Below are 19,646 nucleotides of genomic sequence, written 5' to 3'. Positions count from 1 at the left end.
GTAAAGGGAAGTAACTCAAAATTAAAGAACAGTGCTGGTATTTCTGTGTTTTGTTTCAATATTCGCATTTTCAGCCAAAGTATATGCATGTCATCGGAAATAAGGTTTCAACAATGTGTTTTATGTATAAACCTTATGAAATAAATGGGTTTTAGAGAAAATGTATGGTTAAAAATAATATAGGCCCATTTTATCAACATTTTACATAGGAAATGCATTGAAAATTGTAAAGACATTGATTTGACAAAATCTTTAAAGGAAGGCTGGCTTGATGGGTAAAAAGGACCTGAATTAAACATGTTTGGTACCATTAAACCTGTTCAAAAAATCTTGAAAAATTCTATACGAAAGCTAGAAACGTTGCCAATGTCCTTAATTTGCAGAAAATTATGACAATAATTTGTACACTTAAATTTTGTGTGATTGACAGAATTGTGCAATTGAAATTAGTGTTCCTGCAATTTTACAAAAGAAAAGGACAAAAATTTCTCAAAAAAAAAACAAGAGGCCCATGGGCCACATCGCTCACCTGAGAAGCTTTGACCATTCTGTTCTTTACCAGATTTCCCCCTTGTTATACATAATGCATCCCCACCCTACCCCCCTGATCATAATTTAGACAATTTGAAATCTACACTTCCCCATGATCCTTCCATGGGCACATATGTTTCAGCTTTTTTGGCCCAGTGGTTCCTGAGAAGAAGATCTTTTTTGGCCCATTTTCAAAGATTTTTCCTATATATTTCTATGTAAAACTTTGATTCCCTATAATGGCCCTGCCCTTCCCCCGGGGGTCATGATTCCTACTATTTAGAATTTACACTATGCTTCCACATAAGCTTCACTTTTTAAGGCCCAGTGGTTCTTGAGAAGAAGATTTTCAAAGATTTTTCCTATATATTCAATATAAAACTTTGATTCCCCATTGTGGCCCCGCCCTTCCCCCGGGGGTCATTATTTGAACAATTTAGAATCTACATTATACCAGGATGCTTGACCACATAAGTTTCAGCTTTTCTGGCCCAGTGGTTCTTGAGAAGAAGATTTTCAAAGATTTTTCCTATATATATCTATGTTAAACTTTGATTCCCCATTGTGGCCCCGCCCTTCCCATCCGGGGTCATTATTTGAACAATTTAGAATCTACATTATTCCAGAATGTTTCCACATAAGTTTCAGCTTTTCTGGCCCAGTGGTTCTTGAGAAGAAGATTTTCAAAGATTTTTCCTATATATATCTATGTAAAACTTTGATTCCCCATTGTGGCCCCGCCCTTCCCCCGGGGGTCATGATGTGAACAATTTAGAATCTACACTATACCAGGATGCTTCCCCATAAGTTTCAGCTTTCCCGGCCCAGTGGTTCTTGAGAAGAAATTAAGATTTTAAAAGATTTTTCCTATATATTTCTATGTAAAACTTGGATTCCCTATTGTTGCCCCGCCCTTCCCCTGGGGATCATGATTAAACAATTTAGAATCTACACTATACCAGTATGCTTCCACATAAGTTTCAGCTTTTCTGGCCCAGTGGTTCTTGAGAAGAAGATTTTCAAAGATTTTTCCTATATATTTCTATGTAAAACTTTGATTTCCCATTGTGGCCCCGCCCTTCCCCCGGGGGTCATGATTTGAACAATTTAGAATGATACACTACCCCAGGATTTCCACATAAGTTTCAGCTTTACTGGCCCAGTGGTTCTTGAGAAGAAGATTTTTTAATGACCCAACCCTATTTTTGTCTTCTTGAATATCTCCCCTTGCGAGGGGATATGTCCCTTCATTTTAACAATTTAAATTCCCCTTCACCCAAGGATGCTTTGTACCAAGTTTGGTCAAAATTGGCCCAGTGGTTCTTGAGAAGAAGTCGAAAATGTGAAAAGTTTACAGACGGACAACAGACACAGACGGACGGACAGACAGACGGACGGACGGACGACGGACAAAATGTGATCAGAAAAGCTCACTTGAGCCTTCGGCTCAGGTGAGCTAAAAATGGATCACTCCAACAAAAGAATGACATCACAGGTGGATTTTAACTTTTTGTTAGACGTAATTTCACGGAGTTCGAATTATCACCTATGTTTCTTTTGATATAATATACATAATGCATGGAATGAATCCTATCGCTAAATCGTGTCCATAGAACAATACCATTTTAACGATTGAACATTCTATCTACAATCACCTGAGTGACTCAGTGACCTAACAAAGTTTAGGGTTGGGATGATTTTCTTCAGTCAGTGGGGTGAACAGGACCACATTTTATGTTATAAATTATCTGAATCTATGTAGCTTAATTTTTTTGAACTATGTATAAATACCCCTGAAGTAACTGAAGAACCTCTGCTAACTGCTTCCTTGACATTCTTGGTTCACATCCTGTAAAGAACAATATTTTGAATTAATTATTTGTGAATATAACCTATAATTATAATAATTTTTAAACTTCTACATGTTAGTATTGTTATTTACTAGATCTACACTACAAAGTACAGCAGTATCTAAATATTGTTAAACTTTTGTTTTCCTTGAAAATACAAATAAAATCATCTGTTTACGGAAACCAAAGAAACTGTTACTGTATACAGGGAAATTTTCGCCCCCGTTTTATTTTCGCCCCTTTTGCCCTACCCTCATTTGGGCGTATTTAAAACAGGGCGAATTCAAGGAATACATTATTATTTCTTAAACAAAACTATGACTGGGCGAATCTAAAATGGGGCAAAATTGTTTGCAAGAGTGAATGGGCGAAAATAAGACGGGGCGAAAATATCCCTGTATACAGTAATTACCATCAAGCATCTAGTCTGAGATGATGTTCTTATTAAATTAAATGATGAGCAACAGTTGTACAATTTTAAATTAGAATTGAGAAAGAGAGGGATTTTTTTATCCATGCTTATTGAAAAGCAACTCCAAAGATGAACCATTTCAGCAAACAAATTTGTTTTTGCATAGCCATATGAGAATATTTTTGTTCGTCACTTAATTTCCTTGGTTTTGAGATGAACCATTTTCCTTGAATAAGGAAATATTTAACAAGGTCCTGAACAAGGCACTAATTCTTGAATAAAGAAAATAAATAATTATAAACCTGAAAAAAGGTTTAGATTTGTTCTTAAGAGTGCATGCATGTGCAGTGCTGAAGCTAGCAGAACTGCATATAGCTCTGCGGAAATAATATGACGGACCGGAGAGCTACAGTGACAGCCACTGAAAATAAAGTATATTTACTGAACACTTAAACACATAGTTGCCAACTCACCCGATTTCGTCGGGTCACACCCGATTTTTCAACCCGTAACCCGATTATTTTTTATGACCCGGCGGGTCATACTTTTCACCCGATTTTTGACGAACAACCCGAAAATCTCCCGATTTCTGGATTTGGTTCGTAAATTAGGTTGCACTTTTAACTTCCAGTAACAACCCAACCTTAGATCTACGTAAACAATGCCGATGGATTAATTATCAGTGCAGGTGTAAACAATTAACTGGGTGTTGTTTTGACAAATCAATGTTTGAAGTCAATTAAAATGGCTTCCGATAGAACTAGATCGTTATCAGGGCCAGCAGGAACAAATTGAACCAAACACATGTCTCTGATTGAACCAAGAAAAAGAGAAACAATATTTATGTACATATCAAGGAATCTTGGAAAAAAAAAATTAATTCCAGATAAAATAAAGTGATCAAAGACAGTGTAGGCCTAACTTCACATTTAATACATATTGCAGTAGTTAATTAATTAAGAGGGAGGAAAAATAACTTCAAAACTGAAATTGTATACTTTCAAATTTAGCAGAAACTGAAAAGGCTTTTTTTTTTTTTTTTTAAATTACACTTTTTACTTCAGGTCAATACTGAAATATGAAACCTTCAATTCTCTTTTTTAACATTTAAATTTATTAATCAAATTATGTATTTTTTTTTTTTTGGTCATTATAAATTAAAGCCTTTTTCAATAAAAGAATTCTCAATACACAAATATTTTGTATATATGTATAAAATTTAATCATGGTAAATACGTCATGAATGTCATTACGCGTTATGACCAGATTTTTAACTTTCCAAATCTGGTCATGACCAGATTTTTACATGCTGGGAGTTGGCAAGTATGCTTAAACACCCAATTTTATGTTCAACCCTAAAAAAAAATCTTTCAAATAATAAAAGTTTGTTAACGCACATACACTGGGAAATATTGAATAATATGGACAACAATGATGATCAGAAAATTTAAAAAAATACACCGGTATTCCGATCGCGGTAAATGTTCACGCGACAGATGAATGGAGTTTTTTTTTTTATTTCAACATATTATACACTTTTTTTTAATCATGGAGATTTATCTTACTGAAGATTTAAAAAAAAATATGTAGAACTGGTTGCTTTCTAGGTTTTACACGTGATCGTTCTTTTTTTACAAAAAATAATAAATTAACATTTCTTTATGATTTTATCCTTCAACAGATTACTGAATGCATTGAGTTAACAAATAATTTTATATGGAAATAATTTAATTATTTTAAGGAGTTTCATTAAAAATTGGACACAAAACACCTAATGTTTACCCTGATTACAAAACACAGTCTTCCTGTGTAATGCTGTGTATACACAGATTTTTGACATCTTGGGTATTCGGGGTCTCCAGGTAAATAACACCACTGTTACCTAGACCACTCCCCCACCTCAGGTGACCGTACGGTAAAAAACTTGGGTCTTTAAAAGTTTGCTCTTTCTCAATTTATTTCGATGTGTTTTTTCAAACTGCCATCTCAAATTAACGGGTACCTGTAAAGTGCGAAACGAAATAGAAACGAAATGAAACGAAACGAACTGAAACGAAACGAAATCTGCCGAAACGAAACGAAATCTACCGAAACGAAACGAAACCTACCGAAACGAAACGAAATCAAGACGAAACGAAACGAAATCAAAACGAAACCTGTCGAAACGAAAAGAAACAAAACTTTCAGAATGTTTTTTCAAATCAAGCTATATACATTTAGTTATATATAATGTGTAACAGCATATGGTGTATTTTTACTTCATATGAAATTTATATAGTTCAAGCACCACAGGCAATTGTTTCTCTTCAAGCTCATACAAAGGCGTCGGAAGGAAATTGAAAGTGGGGGGGGGGGGCTTAACCAACAAAAAAGGTCAACCCCAATTTTCACTGCCTATATAATAATATATTTATTTGTAAAAAAAAAAAAAAAAAAAAAAAAAAAAAAAAAAAACCCCCCCCCCCCCCCCCGCTTCCGCCGCCTTTGTCATATTTTGTTAATATCTTACTGAATAATTTACCTACTTAAAAATGACATCGTTCGCTTCGAGAGACTTATTTCTTGTCATTTAAATCGTTGTAGACGTCTCTGATCGAGCCTCTTTATTGCAAACCACTCCTTTCTTCCTCGAAAATTACCTCTAGTTGATAAAAATAGGACCGTACGTATGTAGAAAGGATACACAAGGAGTTACATGTATAATTGAACGATAAAACCAGACACCTCGGAATGGAATACTAAATACTCGAAGTTTATCCTATGTTTATCCTTGTTTATCCTATGTTTTAAGGCACTCGCAATACAACAGTACAGTGACTTTATTTCGACCCATACATAATCGAGCCTTTACATGTAACACATCAATTTTGATAGATATGTTGTATCTAGTTTAATAAGGACTGAAAATAAGAGTAAGATATAAAAATTAGAAAATACTGCACATATTGAAATTATACATGCATAGTACGCTCGTGCATATTTGCAGCTGGCAAACATGTAAATACATCATTAGACTGAGAAGGGAGCATAATTTATCGGTAATTAAATTTTATATTAACAAGTGCTTGAACTATATAAATTTTATTTGAAGTTAAAAAAAAATTTCACATGCAGTTACACATATATAATTACATAAATGTACCTTGATTTGAAGAAAAAAACATTTTGATAGTTTTGTTTCGTTTAGTTTCGGCAGGTTTCGTTTTGATTTCGTTTCGTTTCGTCTTGATTTCGTTTCGTTTCGGTAGGTTTCGTTTCGTTTCGGCAGATTTCGTTTCGTTTCAGTTCGTTTCGTTTCGTTTCGTTTCTATTTCGTTTCGCACTTTACAGGTACCCCAAATTAACAGCTTATTTCAATATTTGACAACTTCAAGTGGCCCCAACCTGGAGAGATTTCGAGACATTGAAAATACTTAGTATTTATTCTATCTAGACTCCCTAGGTTGACTTACCATACAAAAATAAAATTATTCATTAGATGATTTAGGTTAAATATCATATCAATTTGAGCTTCTGGCAAGTTCTGCTATCTTGCAGTTTTCACAAAAATGGCGCCTTTCTTCGTTTTGTTACCTTCGAAAGCAGAAGAGTTCCATCTCTGCTTATCGGAACTCATCTAGGCTTTGCTCTCAAAGGAAATTAGTTTGCGTACTTGACAACGGAAAAGATGTAATATAGTAAGTATCTAGCTTGAACAATGCGATATTAAGTTTTTATTTTGTAGAAAACACTTAAATATATATACTGATCTATTTTGGAATGGTTTATACAAAACAAAGCAATAAAATATTGACGATACATTAAAATATCATTTCGAATTTCCTCGGGAATTATCAAATACAGCATTGTGTTCAAATTTCATCAAACATGAACTTTACAGTATCATTTATTTATTTCATTAATATTTTTTTCTTTGAAATTTTAAAATTCTATTCTAATTTATGCATGTAAAATATTGTACCGTCTGCTTATCATGCCTTTTAATCCGGGTTTTTTAGCCAGGGGTAAAAAAAACATGGTGTCAGTCATGGATCCCCGTATTGCAGCTATCATGGCTCAGTACGACACGCCCAAAGAGGATGATAAACAACAGGGGGTGGTTCAGGAGGAGAAGAAGAAACCCAAACCACCCACAAACTACGAGGAGTTCATGGATGCAGAAGGACTGGTACATCTCAATTTAGTGGCCGATTTTCATTTCAGTTCCATGATCCTTCATTTTTTTTTTATTTGGCTGTTTCTTTAGTAGTAAGATAAAGTGAATTGAGACCAATAATGTTTTCAATTATATTCAAAATAATTAAGGTTTTTCTGAGTAAAGACGCAAAAACTTGGTGTGTTTCCATATTCTCTAAGTTCCCCTGTACCTCGGTCTTATGCACTACCCATCATATTTATTTTACAGGAGGAATGGCCCCAGAGATTAACCTCAGAGGGGGCTCTGGATATCTCAGATGAGGCGTTTCTACTGGGGAGTCAAGAAGACATAGCAGCCATCTTAAGGGAGTCTGCTCGTATCCTTTAGTCCAGAGTTTAGTTACTAATGTAAATAAAAGCTGTAAACTACTGCTATAAAATTAGTAATACTTATGAAAGAGAACTTTTCTGTCAGATATAATGTAATTTAAACAGAAAAAGGACATAGGTGATCAGAACAATCCGGCTAATTTTATTTGATTTATGTTTTCCTGAGCTGCCCTTTCAGCCCTGGGTCTACACATGTTAGAGGACCTGGAGGGCAGACTGGATAAACTCGAGGACAAGCTTCGTTTCTATGCCGATCAGGTCGTCACCGAGGAGAAGAAACTACAACGTGAGGAAGACATTCCTTATGGAGTCAGTCGAGGTAAGATCAATCTTTGGTGTTAAGTGGACCAGGTATATCTTCCGGAGAAGGACATTAGTTATAGAGTCATCCAAGGTATAGGAGACAGTATTGCTTCAGAAAAGTGATGTATGCTCTCTATTCTATAAATACTCTAGCATACTTGCCTCAGATGAAACAAATGGAATATATGGAAATACTAGAAACTAATTCTATATAAATATGCTATCTTCGAGGGGCACAGCCTTAAAATATTTTATTCATCTTCTATCTCCGATGCAGGGATTATTGCTTTACTCCATGAAGAGTCACATTGGTCTGTTGCAGTTAATTGTTAATTGTTGTATTCATGACTATATGCCAATGTATGATGGTGTTGTCAATAAATGATTTGAACTGAATTAATTGTATATACAAGGGAAAGTAATTTCCTCATTGCATGTCATAAAGAAGTATGTGATTAACTTGTCAGGACTAAATGCTGTTTACAGTTACGGTTTTGTTTACAGCATTTATAACCCAGATGGCTGAATCTGATGCTGTAAAGAGTCACCATAGTGCCAGGGGAAGAAGAACCATGGTAAGTGTAATTAGTCTAACTAATGTAAGGTAACTAGCCTTAACGTAATGGTAACTAGTCTTAAAGTAATGGTAACAAGCCTAAATGTAATGGTAACTAGCCTAAACATAATGATAACTAGCCTAAATGTAATGGTAACTAGCTTAAACATAATGGTAACTAGCCTAAAAGTGATGATACCTAGCTTAAATGTAATGGTAAATATAGCCTAAAAGTAATGATGACTATAGCCTAAAATTAATGGTAAATATAGCCTTAATATGATGGTAACTTATAGCCTAAAGTTAATGGTAACTATAGCCTAAACATGATGGTAACTATAGCCTAAACGTAATGGTTACTATACCCTAAACATAATGGTAACTTATCTAAACATAATATTAACTATAAGTTTAAACATAATGGTATCTAGCTTAAACGTAATGGTTACCAGCCTAAACATAATGGTAACTCGTCTAAAAGTAATAATGGTAAATTATCTAAATTTAGCCAGCAAAAATGAAATATAAACCTGTAGAATCAATCATATACCGTAAATCTGGAAATTTTTACGTCAATTTATTTTTGCGAATTTGAGTCAAAAAGCTATTGATTAATTTTTACGCTTCAATTTTTTGCGAATTGTCACTGGTGCTAAAAATAAAAATCACTGAAGATTTTCATAACAGGTTATGTTTCAGCCCAGTTAAACCACCAATATACTGAAACGTAACTATAGCCTAAACAATTTTGATAAAAATACAAAAGGATTTGCACTGAAAAAAGATCTAAATCAATTATAACAAACATTTAGAGGTTGCCTTTTAACCTTAAGAATAATCCAATTGAAGAAAAAATATAACTAATTTCCTCAGGGTTTGGTTTTTTCTCACCTAAAATTTACACGCCGCGTTTACATTTGGAACTTTCTAGTAAATACACTGAGTTTAAGTTATCGCCCGTGTTGATACACCGTTAGATAAAATGACAGTTCTGTCTTTATTGGCAAATTAATTGATGAAAATAATTAAAAAGGGGCATACCGCCTCAGTGCTTGTCAAATCATCGGACGATATGGCATATAATGAGGACAATTTACACGCACGGGTAATTAACTTGTAGTTATATAGTAGACTAGTGTAAACAGGTTTCTTTTAAAAATGACCAGTGCTTACCGACGCCTATTCACTGAGTTAAAAAAGACACGAGTTCAAAAAAAATTCTTCACATGTTGATTTGTTTTTAATATAATGCAATGCATGCGCAAATTTGCTAAAAATTTATCTACAGTAAAAATTTCCAGATTTACGGTATGGATCTAGTAATTAACGCTTAATTAACTTTCATCATATCTAGAAATGAAAAACAATTACATTGAAGGTGTTCATAATCACTTTATCATTTTAAATTTACACACTAGAAAAGTAATTTTACTGTATGTTAACAAGCCCTCTCCATATATTGCGTGCTAGGTCCTATTCACATCTTGATGTTAATTACATGTAAAATGTACTAGCTTGAGTACCATTAACAATACAATGTATATATATCGAGGCATGTAATGCTGTGAAGCTAATATTATATTAAAAATATTAACATTACTTGTATGTGTAATAAAAAACTAAATTAAATCTCATGAAATATTAACTTAATGTATCAAATGTTGTAATTTTATCATGTCATTGTTAAAAAGTGTATTGTTTTTAATAGTAATTCATGATCAAATATAAATTAAAAACTGGTTAAAAGCTTTCAAGTAACTTTTTAGTCATTGTGCCTCTAAGTCAATAATCAGTGTTTTTGTGGACTAACAAAGTTTGCATGATTATGTATTGTTTTCAGAACAAAGAAGACTCGGTATAATATTATATTAAGGCCATCTTTTAAAAAAAATTATTTGGTTGCCCTCTCCAGAATAACTGACTAAAAATTACATGACTCAAAACCTTTTTTTACATTCCAGGACAGATTCTTTTTCTCATTTTATTCTTCAACAAAAATGTTGAAAAAAATGCTGAAATTTTGTGGAAAAAAGATTTTCCCCACCTATACTTACCAACCCAATAGTTTTACCCAGAGTTGGAGAGGGCAAGCAAATATTATTTTTAAGTATGACCTAAATATTATAAACATAATTAGCACTTCCGTTAATTTTCACATGGTCCAATTTGTATCACTTTATTTTTCACTTGGGGAAAAATATTTAAAAAAAAGTTTAATTTGGTGTTGGCTTAACCATTTATAGTAGTATAATTATAACAATATTAATAGAAAATTGGTTCATATGGAATACTAAGAAGTCATTTGCAATTAACAATTCACTTGTATTATCTATGAATCACTTAATCAATCATTAGTCATTCCCCTAACTGCTGGTTCATGTAGCATGCAAGAAAATGTTGTTTTTGGTGCCTGTGTGTATAACAATTTGCATGTACATAATTTAAAAATTTGCATGATCAATTTAATTATACTCATCCCATGATAATATATTGTAAGTTTACTTATTTTCATGGGGTCAAATTTTTGTTGTTTGACAAAGAAATATCACGTTCCATGGGATTTTCATTATTTTAAATGAAACATGATGCTGCATAAATTAATTTATAGTTCGCCAGAGTAGTCTTGAAGCTAGCAATTAAGTGTCAAGAGACTGAATGAAACTCAAGAGTTGATTTGCCTAGACTTAATGCTATTTTTGCTACATTTTGGGCATAGTTTAGTAGAATTTAGAAATAAAAAAGGATGAATTTTTTTACTAATTCTTAATAAAAAGGGTCCTGTATTTACCTGTGATTACAATATTTGTTTTACACTTGATACAAGTACCTGTAGTTACCTGTGAATTCAGTGTTTGTATTCACCTGTTATTTACCACATACATATAGATTATGAAAAATTGAAAATCAAGGTTAAGTCCAGGTCATTTACATGTCTTTCAGCATGCATTTTTTATTGCAGAAATATACCTTTAACTCGTCTGATTTACCTGTAATTCAATTACCTGTATTTACCTGAATGTGATTACAGTACCTGTGCTTACCTGTATTTACCTGTTATTACAATATTTGTTTTACACTTGAAACAAGTACCTGTAGTTACCTGTGAATTCAGTGTTTGTATTCACCTGTTATTTACCCTTGATTACAGTACGTGTATTCATCTTTATTTACCTGTGATATCAGTACCTGTATTTACCTGTGATATCAGTACCTGTATTCACCTGTATTTACCTGTGATAGCAGTACCTGTAGTCACCTGTATTTATCTATGATATCAGTACCTGAATTCACCTGTGATTTCAGTAACTTTATTCATATGTGATGACTGCATTTGTATTCACCTGTATTTACCCTTGATTACAGTACCTGTATTTACCTGTGATATCTGTACATGTATTCACCTGTGATATCAGCACATGTAATCACCTGTATTTACTTGTGATGTCAGTACTTGTATTCACCCATGATAAAAGTACCTGAATTCACCTGTGATTTCAGTAACTTTATTTACATGTGATGACCCCATTGTATTCACCTGTATTTACCTGTAATATCAGGACCTGTATTCACCTGTATTTACCTGTGATATCAGTATCTGTAATCATATGTATTTACCTGTGATTTCAGTACTCTTTTCACCTGTATTTACTTGTGATATCATTACCTGTATTTACCTATATTAACCAGTGATTTCAGTACCTGTATTCACCTGTATTTACCTGTGATTTCAGTACCTGTATTCACCTGTATTTACCTGTGATATCAGTACCTGTATTCACCTGTATTTACCTGTGATATCAGTGCCTGTATTCACCTGTATTTACCTGTGATTTCAGTACCTGTATTCACCTGTATTTACCTGTGATATCAGCACCTGTACTCAACTGTATTTACTTGTGATTTCATTACCTGTATTCACCAAGGCTCAGAACTTTAATGTAAGTATTAACTGTACATAGGGTCAGTCATCAAGGCTCAAAACATAATGTAAGTATTAACTGTACATAGGGTCAGTCACCAAGGCTCAAAACTTTAATGTAAGTATTAAATGTACATAGGGTCAGTCACCAAGGCTCAAAACTTTAATGTTAGTATTAACTGTACATAGGGTCATACTGCATAGGGTCACCAAGGCTCAAAACTTTAATGTAAGTATTAAATGTACATAGGGTCAGTCACCAAGGCTCAAAACTTTAATGTAAGTATTATTACAAGCTATATAGGGTCACCAAGGTTCAGAACTCTAATGTGAGTATCAACAAACTAGATGGAGACACCATGGCTAAAAACCTTTTATAATATAATTAAATAATCAAACCAAAACTTAAATGTTTCAAGTAAATTTGTATAGGGCCTACATTTTATTTGTAGCCTGGGTTTAAGAAGTTCTGGAAGAAGCTGTTTTTATCGGAGGCCTCGGTCGCTGTAATGCAGGACACATTTTGGTGGTTCTTCTTGAACCGATTTGATGTAAGAATTTTTGTCAGCATTTAATGTCTTTATTTCTTAATATAAGCTAACAAATTGCAGAGTGCTAGTAAATAAATTTTAATCAAGAAATAAATTTTTAAAACTTCATGCCCTGCCATAAATAATGGCTTTAGCATTTTGTCCATCTATCCTTTCCTCTTTCTGTCCATCTGTCACATTTGCAATTTAGTTTACCATAAAAAAAAAAATGTGTTGATAAAAATTCATACCGGTAATTTTTACATGCTGGTAAGAACTTTTTACCTGAGGCATAATTTTCTCTCCTTGACCTTCATTGTGACCTTGATCTTAATATACCCTATTTTGTACAAAGTTACATAAATGGTAAGAACAATCTCATTGTAACTTTGTCATATTTTTTTAACCTTGACCTTCCTTGTGACTTTCTGATTCCGTTGATCTTGACTTTCATTTTTAAGACGTCTGATTTTTTCTTAAATCACTTACTAAGATAGATATTGTTGAGAGCAATTTCACTGTGTTGTTTTTTTATCCTGATATTTTCAATGACCTTGTCCTCACCACTCCTTCATTTACAATTATCTACATGTAAGATTAAGAAATATGTACATGTAAATTATTTCACTTTCATCACATTTAACTATTATTATAATATTTCTGATAAGTTTTATAATGGAATACAATTACAGATACTCATATAAGAATATTGTTTCCTTTCCAGCGACATAGTGAAGATGAGAAGAATCTTTTATATGACAGAATTGCTGACAGTTTTGTTGGTCTGTTTGCCAGTATCCACAAAGATGTCAAGGACAAGTTTCTTTCAGTACGAAAATACTAGGTCACATTTAATTACTTTAAAAAGATGCATAACATTATAAATATTTTACTTATTACACAATATAACCCATATCTGTGTATATACCGGTATAATAATGTTTTAGTGGAACTATTTAGATAAAGGATAAAGTCAGTAATGTACATTCAAATAAAATAGCTGATCATGAAGTTCTTATACATGTTGTATTTTAATCTACAATCTGAGCTAGTTGCTGTGAAATGCTTTACCCTTGATGTAAGATTTAAGAACAACATTTGTATTGTAGGTATACCCAGACTGCCTTGCTCAGGCTATCTACATGGCTTACTGGACAGCATTCCCAGAATCCCATGCTAAAATGGATGAATCCTTCAAACAAGACTTACTGAATGTCGTTCATGAGTGGGTTACAGGCAAGTCAAATAGCAAAAAACACAAAATAATTTCTTTATAGAGAATAATACTTCTTTGATTTCATAAATTTAACAAGGAACAAGGGCACTGACTGCAAATTGGAGCATCCCCTCGCAAAGAGCATATTGTCACTCCTATACGTTTCTTGCGAAAGACAAACTTACCCACACAAAGCACTGTTGCATGAGAATTTCTATGCAGTCAGTTAAGCCTTGTCAATTGTTGTAACAGTTACTTTTAACTTTTAATTTTCTGTAGGATTAAAACCTGTTCCTGGAACCTGGAAAACATGGAACATACAAAAGATGGAGGCTAAAGCACCAAAAGGACTGGAGAGGGAATCGAACCAGGCAACCACAAAACTGATGCAGGCAGCCGCTCTCAATAAAGAAAGTAAGGAACTTGTGTATAGAATTGTTAACATCTAGTGTAATTAGGGATAAACTCAGCAAAAATCAGTGCAGGAAAAAAATTAAATACTATTTACAAATGTATTATCTTTTTTCCTGACTACAGTCAATTCTCAAATTATTGCCATTCGATTCATCGCCATTTTCGCAATATGATTTCCCATTTTTCCTGCTATATAAAATTCTCTTTATAACGCCAAATTCGCATAAGAGAGCAAACGTCCATTTTTAAGTGTCAATTAAAATGGCCACAGGTGCGTGTGGTCAAAAATTTCACTATCCCTGTTGTAAAGCATGCAAAGGCAGACAAGGTACAAGCAATTAAGTAATTTAACAAGAACTAAATAAACAATAATTTTAACTTGAACTGTTATAATAATTTTGTTTTCTTTAATAAAATTTGTTTAGTCAGGATTAAAACCGTTGTTACCTATATTATTTAGATGGTCTCTGCTTTAAACAATGCAAAGTTTGCTGAAAAAAATAATTATACGGTATAAATTGTGAATGTTTAATTAACAATGTTGCCATAAACAATACATTTATTCAAGAATTCATTTTACTTACTATCGGCAATATATCACGACGAACTGTTTTTTTTCAATAGCAGAACTGCAGATTTAAATGCACACCTATGTACTTGTCTTTATTTCATAACTGCACATATTGTTTTAGCGAATTTGTACATTAAAAAAATTACTTGAAGTATTTTTAATCAGAAATATGTTTTTGTATACAGGTACATGTAATAATAAGAATAGAAACGCTAAATGATATTTCTAGCTAATTACTATTTCCATGATTTTATCGCCAAACTAGTTTTCTAAATTACAAAAGGCAGTCATTTAGATTCCGAATATATTCTAAAACATTTTGCCTAAAATGCAGGATTAATGTCCAGCTTTAAGTTGGATAAATTTGCATTGTACATTTTATTCACAAACTGAATAACTTTTAAATAATTTTTAATCCTAATTATATTGCCTTTTTTTAAGTGAATCTGAGTCTGGACATGGATTCCTTCAACAGAATGATGGCATCTCTGGGTGGGAACCACACAGGGCCACCTTCCTCTGTCAGCCCCACCCCCCAGAATGTGTCCCGAGAAATGACCAAACTGACCACCATGACAAACTTCACCAACATGACAAATGGGTTGTCTATAGCCTCCCACAACTTTAACATCCCTCCCACTGCGCTGTCTCAAGGGTCCACCTCTAGATTGGCCACGTGTGGCACTGCATCTCACAGGGTGGAGAAAAAAGAGGTAGAGTTTAGCATGAAATCAACAATTTTACAGTAGAAAAAAGGGGTTGGTTTTGAAAAAAATCTTATTATCATCTCTTACTTTCTGGATTAATTTTGCTTTAAATTTAGTTGTAAGAACTGCAATCATTTATTTTAAGTGATTTGAAATAAAGCAGAATTACTTGTTTTAAAATCCACAAGTATTCAGATGATTTTTTAATGCAAATGACTTATGGTCAAATTGAATACATACAACTTTGCATCTAAAATAATCTTTTGATATGAGGATTTGCTTCAAAGTACTCTTCCTAAGTGCAAAAATAAAGGACCACTTTTGCTACACTGTGCATTTGTATCAGTAAATGTCTGCATCTGTTTCAGTGCATTTATGAGGTGCTCTCTAAGTTCCTCTAACAATCATTTTACTGTTCTATTTTTAGTCCCACCAGCTGGGACCTGGACCAGAGTATGAGAGAGTCCTCTTCAACACGAGCGGTCGCAGTCCACTGATTTCACACTACCTCCACCTACGACAACTCCGAGACTGTAAACAACCCGGCAAAAAAGTCCGCAGGACCGAGATATCAGCCATGCCATATCCTTTCTCAAAATGACTGAATTTTAGTCAATATGAATGTTGTTTAAATCAGTTTGACAATTTGAGCATTGCTTTATATGATAGTGGAATTAAAAAATTTAGAATTCTATGCTAAGAAAAACAATCAAAAACAATCTGTTAACAAGTACTTGTAATATAATTTTAATATGAATTTCACTGAATACTTTTATGACACTATAGGTATTTTAGACCTCAATCATTATAATAAAAATTTTTTTCCACAAAATTTGAATCATCTTTAAGGTTTTCTAGTGATACGTGGCAATGATAGATGTTGATATAATTATTAGAACATTTAAGTTGGATGAATTATTGCCTTAACTCGCACACTCCTCCAGGTCCTACTTACAAACAGCTGATAGAGACTCGTAAGGCCATGTCTGAGGCTCTAAAGAAGGAATACGAAAAGTCAGTATAGTCAATTCAACAATTTATCGACCTATTCTCTAGGACAATTTCTTTATATCATCTTGTGAAAATCTAAGTTTTTAATTAAATTGAAATTGAAGACACTTATTAATATTTCTGCATCCTAAATTACATGTATTTGGGAAATATAACTTGATTGTTATAAAGGATTATGTGATCAGATTTTAAGGACATTGTTTGAATTATTTAAGATACAAATTGATTTTTTTGTAGGATTTGCGATCAGACCCATAAAGACATTGCTGAGATTGAAAGGAAGAGGATCAAGACAAACCGTGAGATAAGTAACATTACGCGGGAACTGATGATGACCAAGAACCCGCTGGACATTAAAATACTCAGCGAACGGATCATGGCCATTAGGGTAAGAACTGACCAGGTCAAGTTTACATTGGAGGATTTATCATTGAATCAAAAATGGGAAGAGAATGTCAAAGTAAATCTGAATCAATATTGTAGAAAACAAATTTCATAAAGCTCTTCTTTAAAGTGATATGACATTTCATTGCAAAGGTTAAGAAGAGTTTATCAATTTGTGAATTAATTCTTTTGATAACTTTTGATAAAAGTACTTGGATTTTTTCAAAGGAGAAGGGGAGGGGATTAGTGTTTTTTAAGGGATGGGTGGGGAGGTTAGTGTTTTTTGTTTTGTATGATGTGTACATGTTTTAGAGTAGTTGTCTGAGTTACCTAACGAACACCTATGTTTGTAGAAGTAGGACTCTGTGAAATTCAATGTTTTTAAAAACAAGGCTAAATGTTTCTATGGTTTTCTGTGACTTGCTTTAACAGGACGACAAAGATCCCATTTTACTGAGGAAACTAAACAAAGTATTAAAGAGTTTTGTAGACATTTATTATATCTGACACTGTCACATGATATGAATTATTGTGTAGTCACGTGTAATGAATTATTATGTAGTCACTTTCAAACATTTTTAAAGATGTAAATCACATTGAAAGAGTGAATATTGAACTTTTTGTATGTTATATAGAGCATAATGAATAGATGGCAAAAAACACCACTTATTATCACTTTAAGTGAGGTTTAATTCAATCTGTGATACACTTGATAATGACAGAGAGGAATTTGACACTGCACTTTTTAAGATTTTAAAATTACTTTGTTTAATAATGATTTCATGCATTTATTTTCACAATTGAATGGTTAATGAAATCTAAATTTGTCAAAAAATTAAGAATCACCTTTATAAAAAAAAAAATGCATTGTATATTGATATCTATCAAAATTGTGAGCCGCACAAATCCTTATTCAGTGCTATATTAAATGGATATTTTAAAACTACGTATACAGCATAAAATTTTGATATTTCAGTGTTAAAGAATGGTTATTTTTCCAGAACATATTGAATTTACAAAATGTTGATTTTTTTTGTTTAGTACTATATACCTCAGTTCATGTGATGATAATTTTGCAAAACTTTATTCTCATTGCAAAAATTTCCCCATTCAATTATATTTTCATGTTTATTTTAAAAATTGAGCTTTTCTGATCACATTTTGTCCGGCGTCCATAAAAATTTTCGATTCTTCTCAAGAACCGAATTTCAACCAAACTTGCCACAAAGCATCCTTGGGTGAAGGGGATACAGTTTGTACAAATAAAGGGCCACACCCTCATTCAAGGGGAGATTTAAAAAATTTGGTGGCATATTTAAAAAATCTTCTTCTCAAGAACCACTTTGCTAGGAAAGATGAAACTTATGGAGAAACATCCTGAGGTAGTAGATTCAAGTTTGTTCAAATCATGACCCCCGGGGGTAGGGCGGGGCCAAAATGGGCGACCAAAGTTTTACATAGAAATATATAGGAAAATTCTTTTAAAATCTTCTTCTCAAGAATGACAAAGCCATAAATCATCATAATTATGTGGAAGCATGCTCATGTATTGTAGATTCAATTTTTTTTAAATCATGACCCCGGGGGGTAGGGCGGGGCCAAAATGGCTGACCAAAGTTTTACATAGAAATATATAGGAAAATTCTTTTAAAATCTTCTCCTCAAGAATGACAAAGCCATAATTCATCATATTTATGTGGAAGCATGCTCAGGTAGTGTAGATTCAAGTTTGTTCAAATCATGACCCCCGGGGTTGGGCGGGGCCAAAATGGACGACCAAAGTTTAACAGAGAAATATATAGGAAAATTCTATAAAAATCTTCTCCTCAAGAATGACAAAACCATAATTCATCATATTTATATGGAAGCATGCTCAGATAGTGTAGATTCAATTTTTTTTAAATCATGACCCCGGGGGGTGTGGCCGACCAAAGTTTTACATAGAAATATATAGGAAAATTCTTTTAAAATCTTCTTCTCAAGAATGACAAAGCCATAAATCATCATATTTATGTGGAAGCATGCTCATGTAGTGTAGATTCAAATTTGTTCAAATCATGACCCCTTAGAAAATGGCCGACCAAAGTTTTACATAGAAATATATAGGAAAATTCTTTAAAAATCTCCTCCTCAAGAATGACAAAGCCATAATTCATCATATTTATGTGGAAGCATGCTCAGGTAGTGTAGATTCCAAATTGACCCCCGGGGTATGATGGATGTTTAACAGAGAAATATATGGAAAATTCATAAAAATCTTCTTCTCAAGAATGACAAAGCCATAATTCATCATATTTATATGGAAGCATGCTCAGATAGTGTAGATTCAATTTTTTTTTAATCATGACCCCGGGGGGTAGGGCGGGGCCAAAATGGCCGACCAAAGTTTTTAAAGATATATATAGGAAAATTCTTTAAAAATCTCTAAAAAATAGCAAATCCATGATTGGTCATGAGACTACTTTTGGATTTAAACTTTACATTTAAAAAAGCCATTTTCTACTTTTTCCTACCCTTAGAGCTCAGGTGAGCTATGTGGCCCATGGGCCTCTTGTTTACATTATGCCTATATTCTGTGTTACAATAAATGTAATTGTTTACAATAGCTGTCTACTAACTTGTCTAGAGTAATTTGTAAATGTTATGTTGCTTACAGAACATGAAAGTGGTAGAGGTATGAAGGCTAACTGTGTGTGTTTGCTTCTCTTTATGTAA

The 19,646-nt window shown here is 33.1% G+C and overlaps 2 protein-coding genes across 5 annotated transcripts in view; one reads left to right on the top strand and one right to left on the bottom strand.

Moving 5' to 3' along the window:
• LOC134257421 (serine/threonine-protein kinase atr-like) overlaps positions 1-6,355 on the bottom strand; it is a 41,354-nt gene extending 34,999 nt beyond the window's left edge. For 3 of the 4 annotated variants that reach the window (XR_009989915.1, XM_062740039.1, XM_062740041.1), the window contains exon 1: positions 2,323-2,409. Coding sequence is in view for 3 of the 4 variants with exons in the window: in XM_062740039.1 (XP_062596023.1) it covers positions 2,323-2,366 (44 nt within the window). In the remaining variant the exon portion in view is untranslated. Of the gene's footprint in view, positions 1-2,322; positions 2,410-6,245 lie in introns of those variants that run through there. The other variant, XM_062740040.1, reaches the window with a different exon arrangement.
• Positions 6,356-6,424: 69 nt separating this feature from the next.
• LOC134257430 (protein FAM227B-like) lies at positions 6,425-19,646 on the top strand. Its single transcript, XM_062740049.1, has 16 exons — positions 6,425-6,470; positions 6,792-6,961; positions 7,199-7,307; positions 7,499-7,639; positions 8,128-8,198; positions 12,016-12,117; positions 12,238-12,327; positions 12,551-12,649; positions 13,353-13,457; positions 13,738-13,864; positions 14,124-14,258; positions 15,271-15,542; positions 15,964-16,118; positions 16,473-16,550; positions 16,785-16,935; positions 19,588-19,646. Exons 2-16 carry the CDS (start codon positions 6,809-6,811, stop codon positions 19,609-19,611), a joined length of 1,812 nt encoding a protein of 603 aa, XP_062596033.1. The 5' UTR covers positions 6,425-6,470; positions 6,792-6,808; the 3' UTR covers positions 19,612-19,646.

This window comes from Saccostrea cucullata, unplaced genomic scaffold (genome assembly GCF_032062105.1).
Source record: "Saccostrea cucullata isolate Sc308-1 unplaced genomic scaffold, CSIRO_AGI_Scuc_v1 ctg1671, whole genome shotgun sequence".
In the NCBI taxonomy this organism is placed as follows: domain Eukaryota; kingdom Metazoa; phylum Mollusca; class Bivalvia; order Ostreida; family Ostreidae; genus Saccostrea; species Saccostrea cuccullata.
Note: the sequence above shows the minus strand (reverse complement) of the source record. Positions and strands in the feature narration are given on the sequence as shown.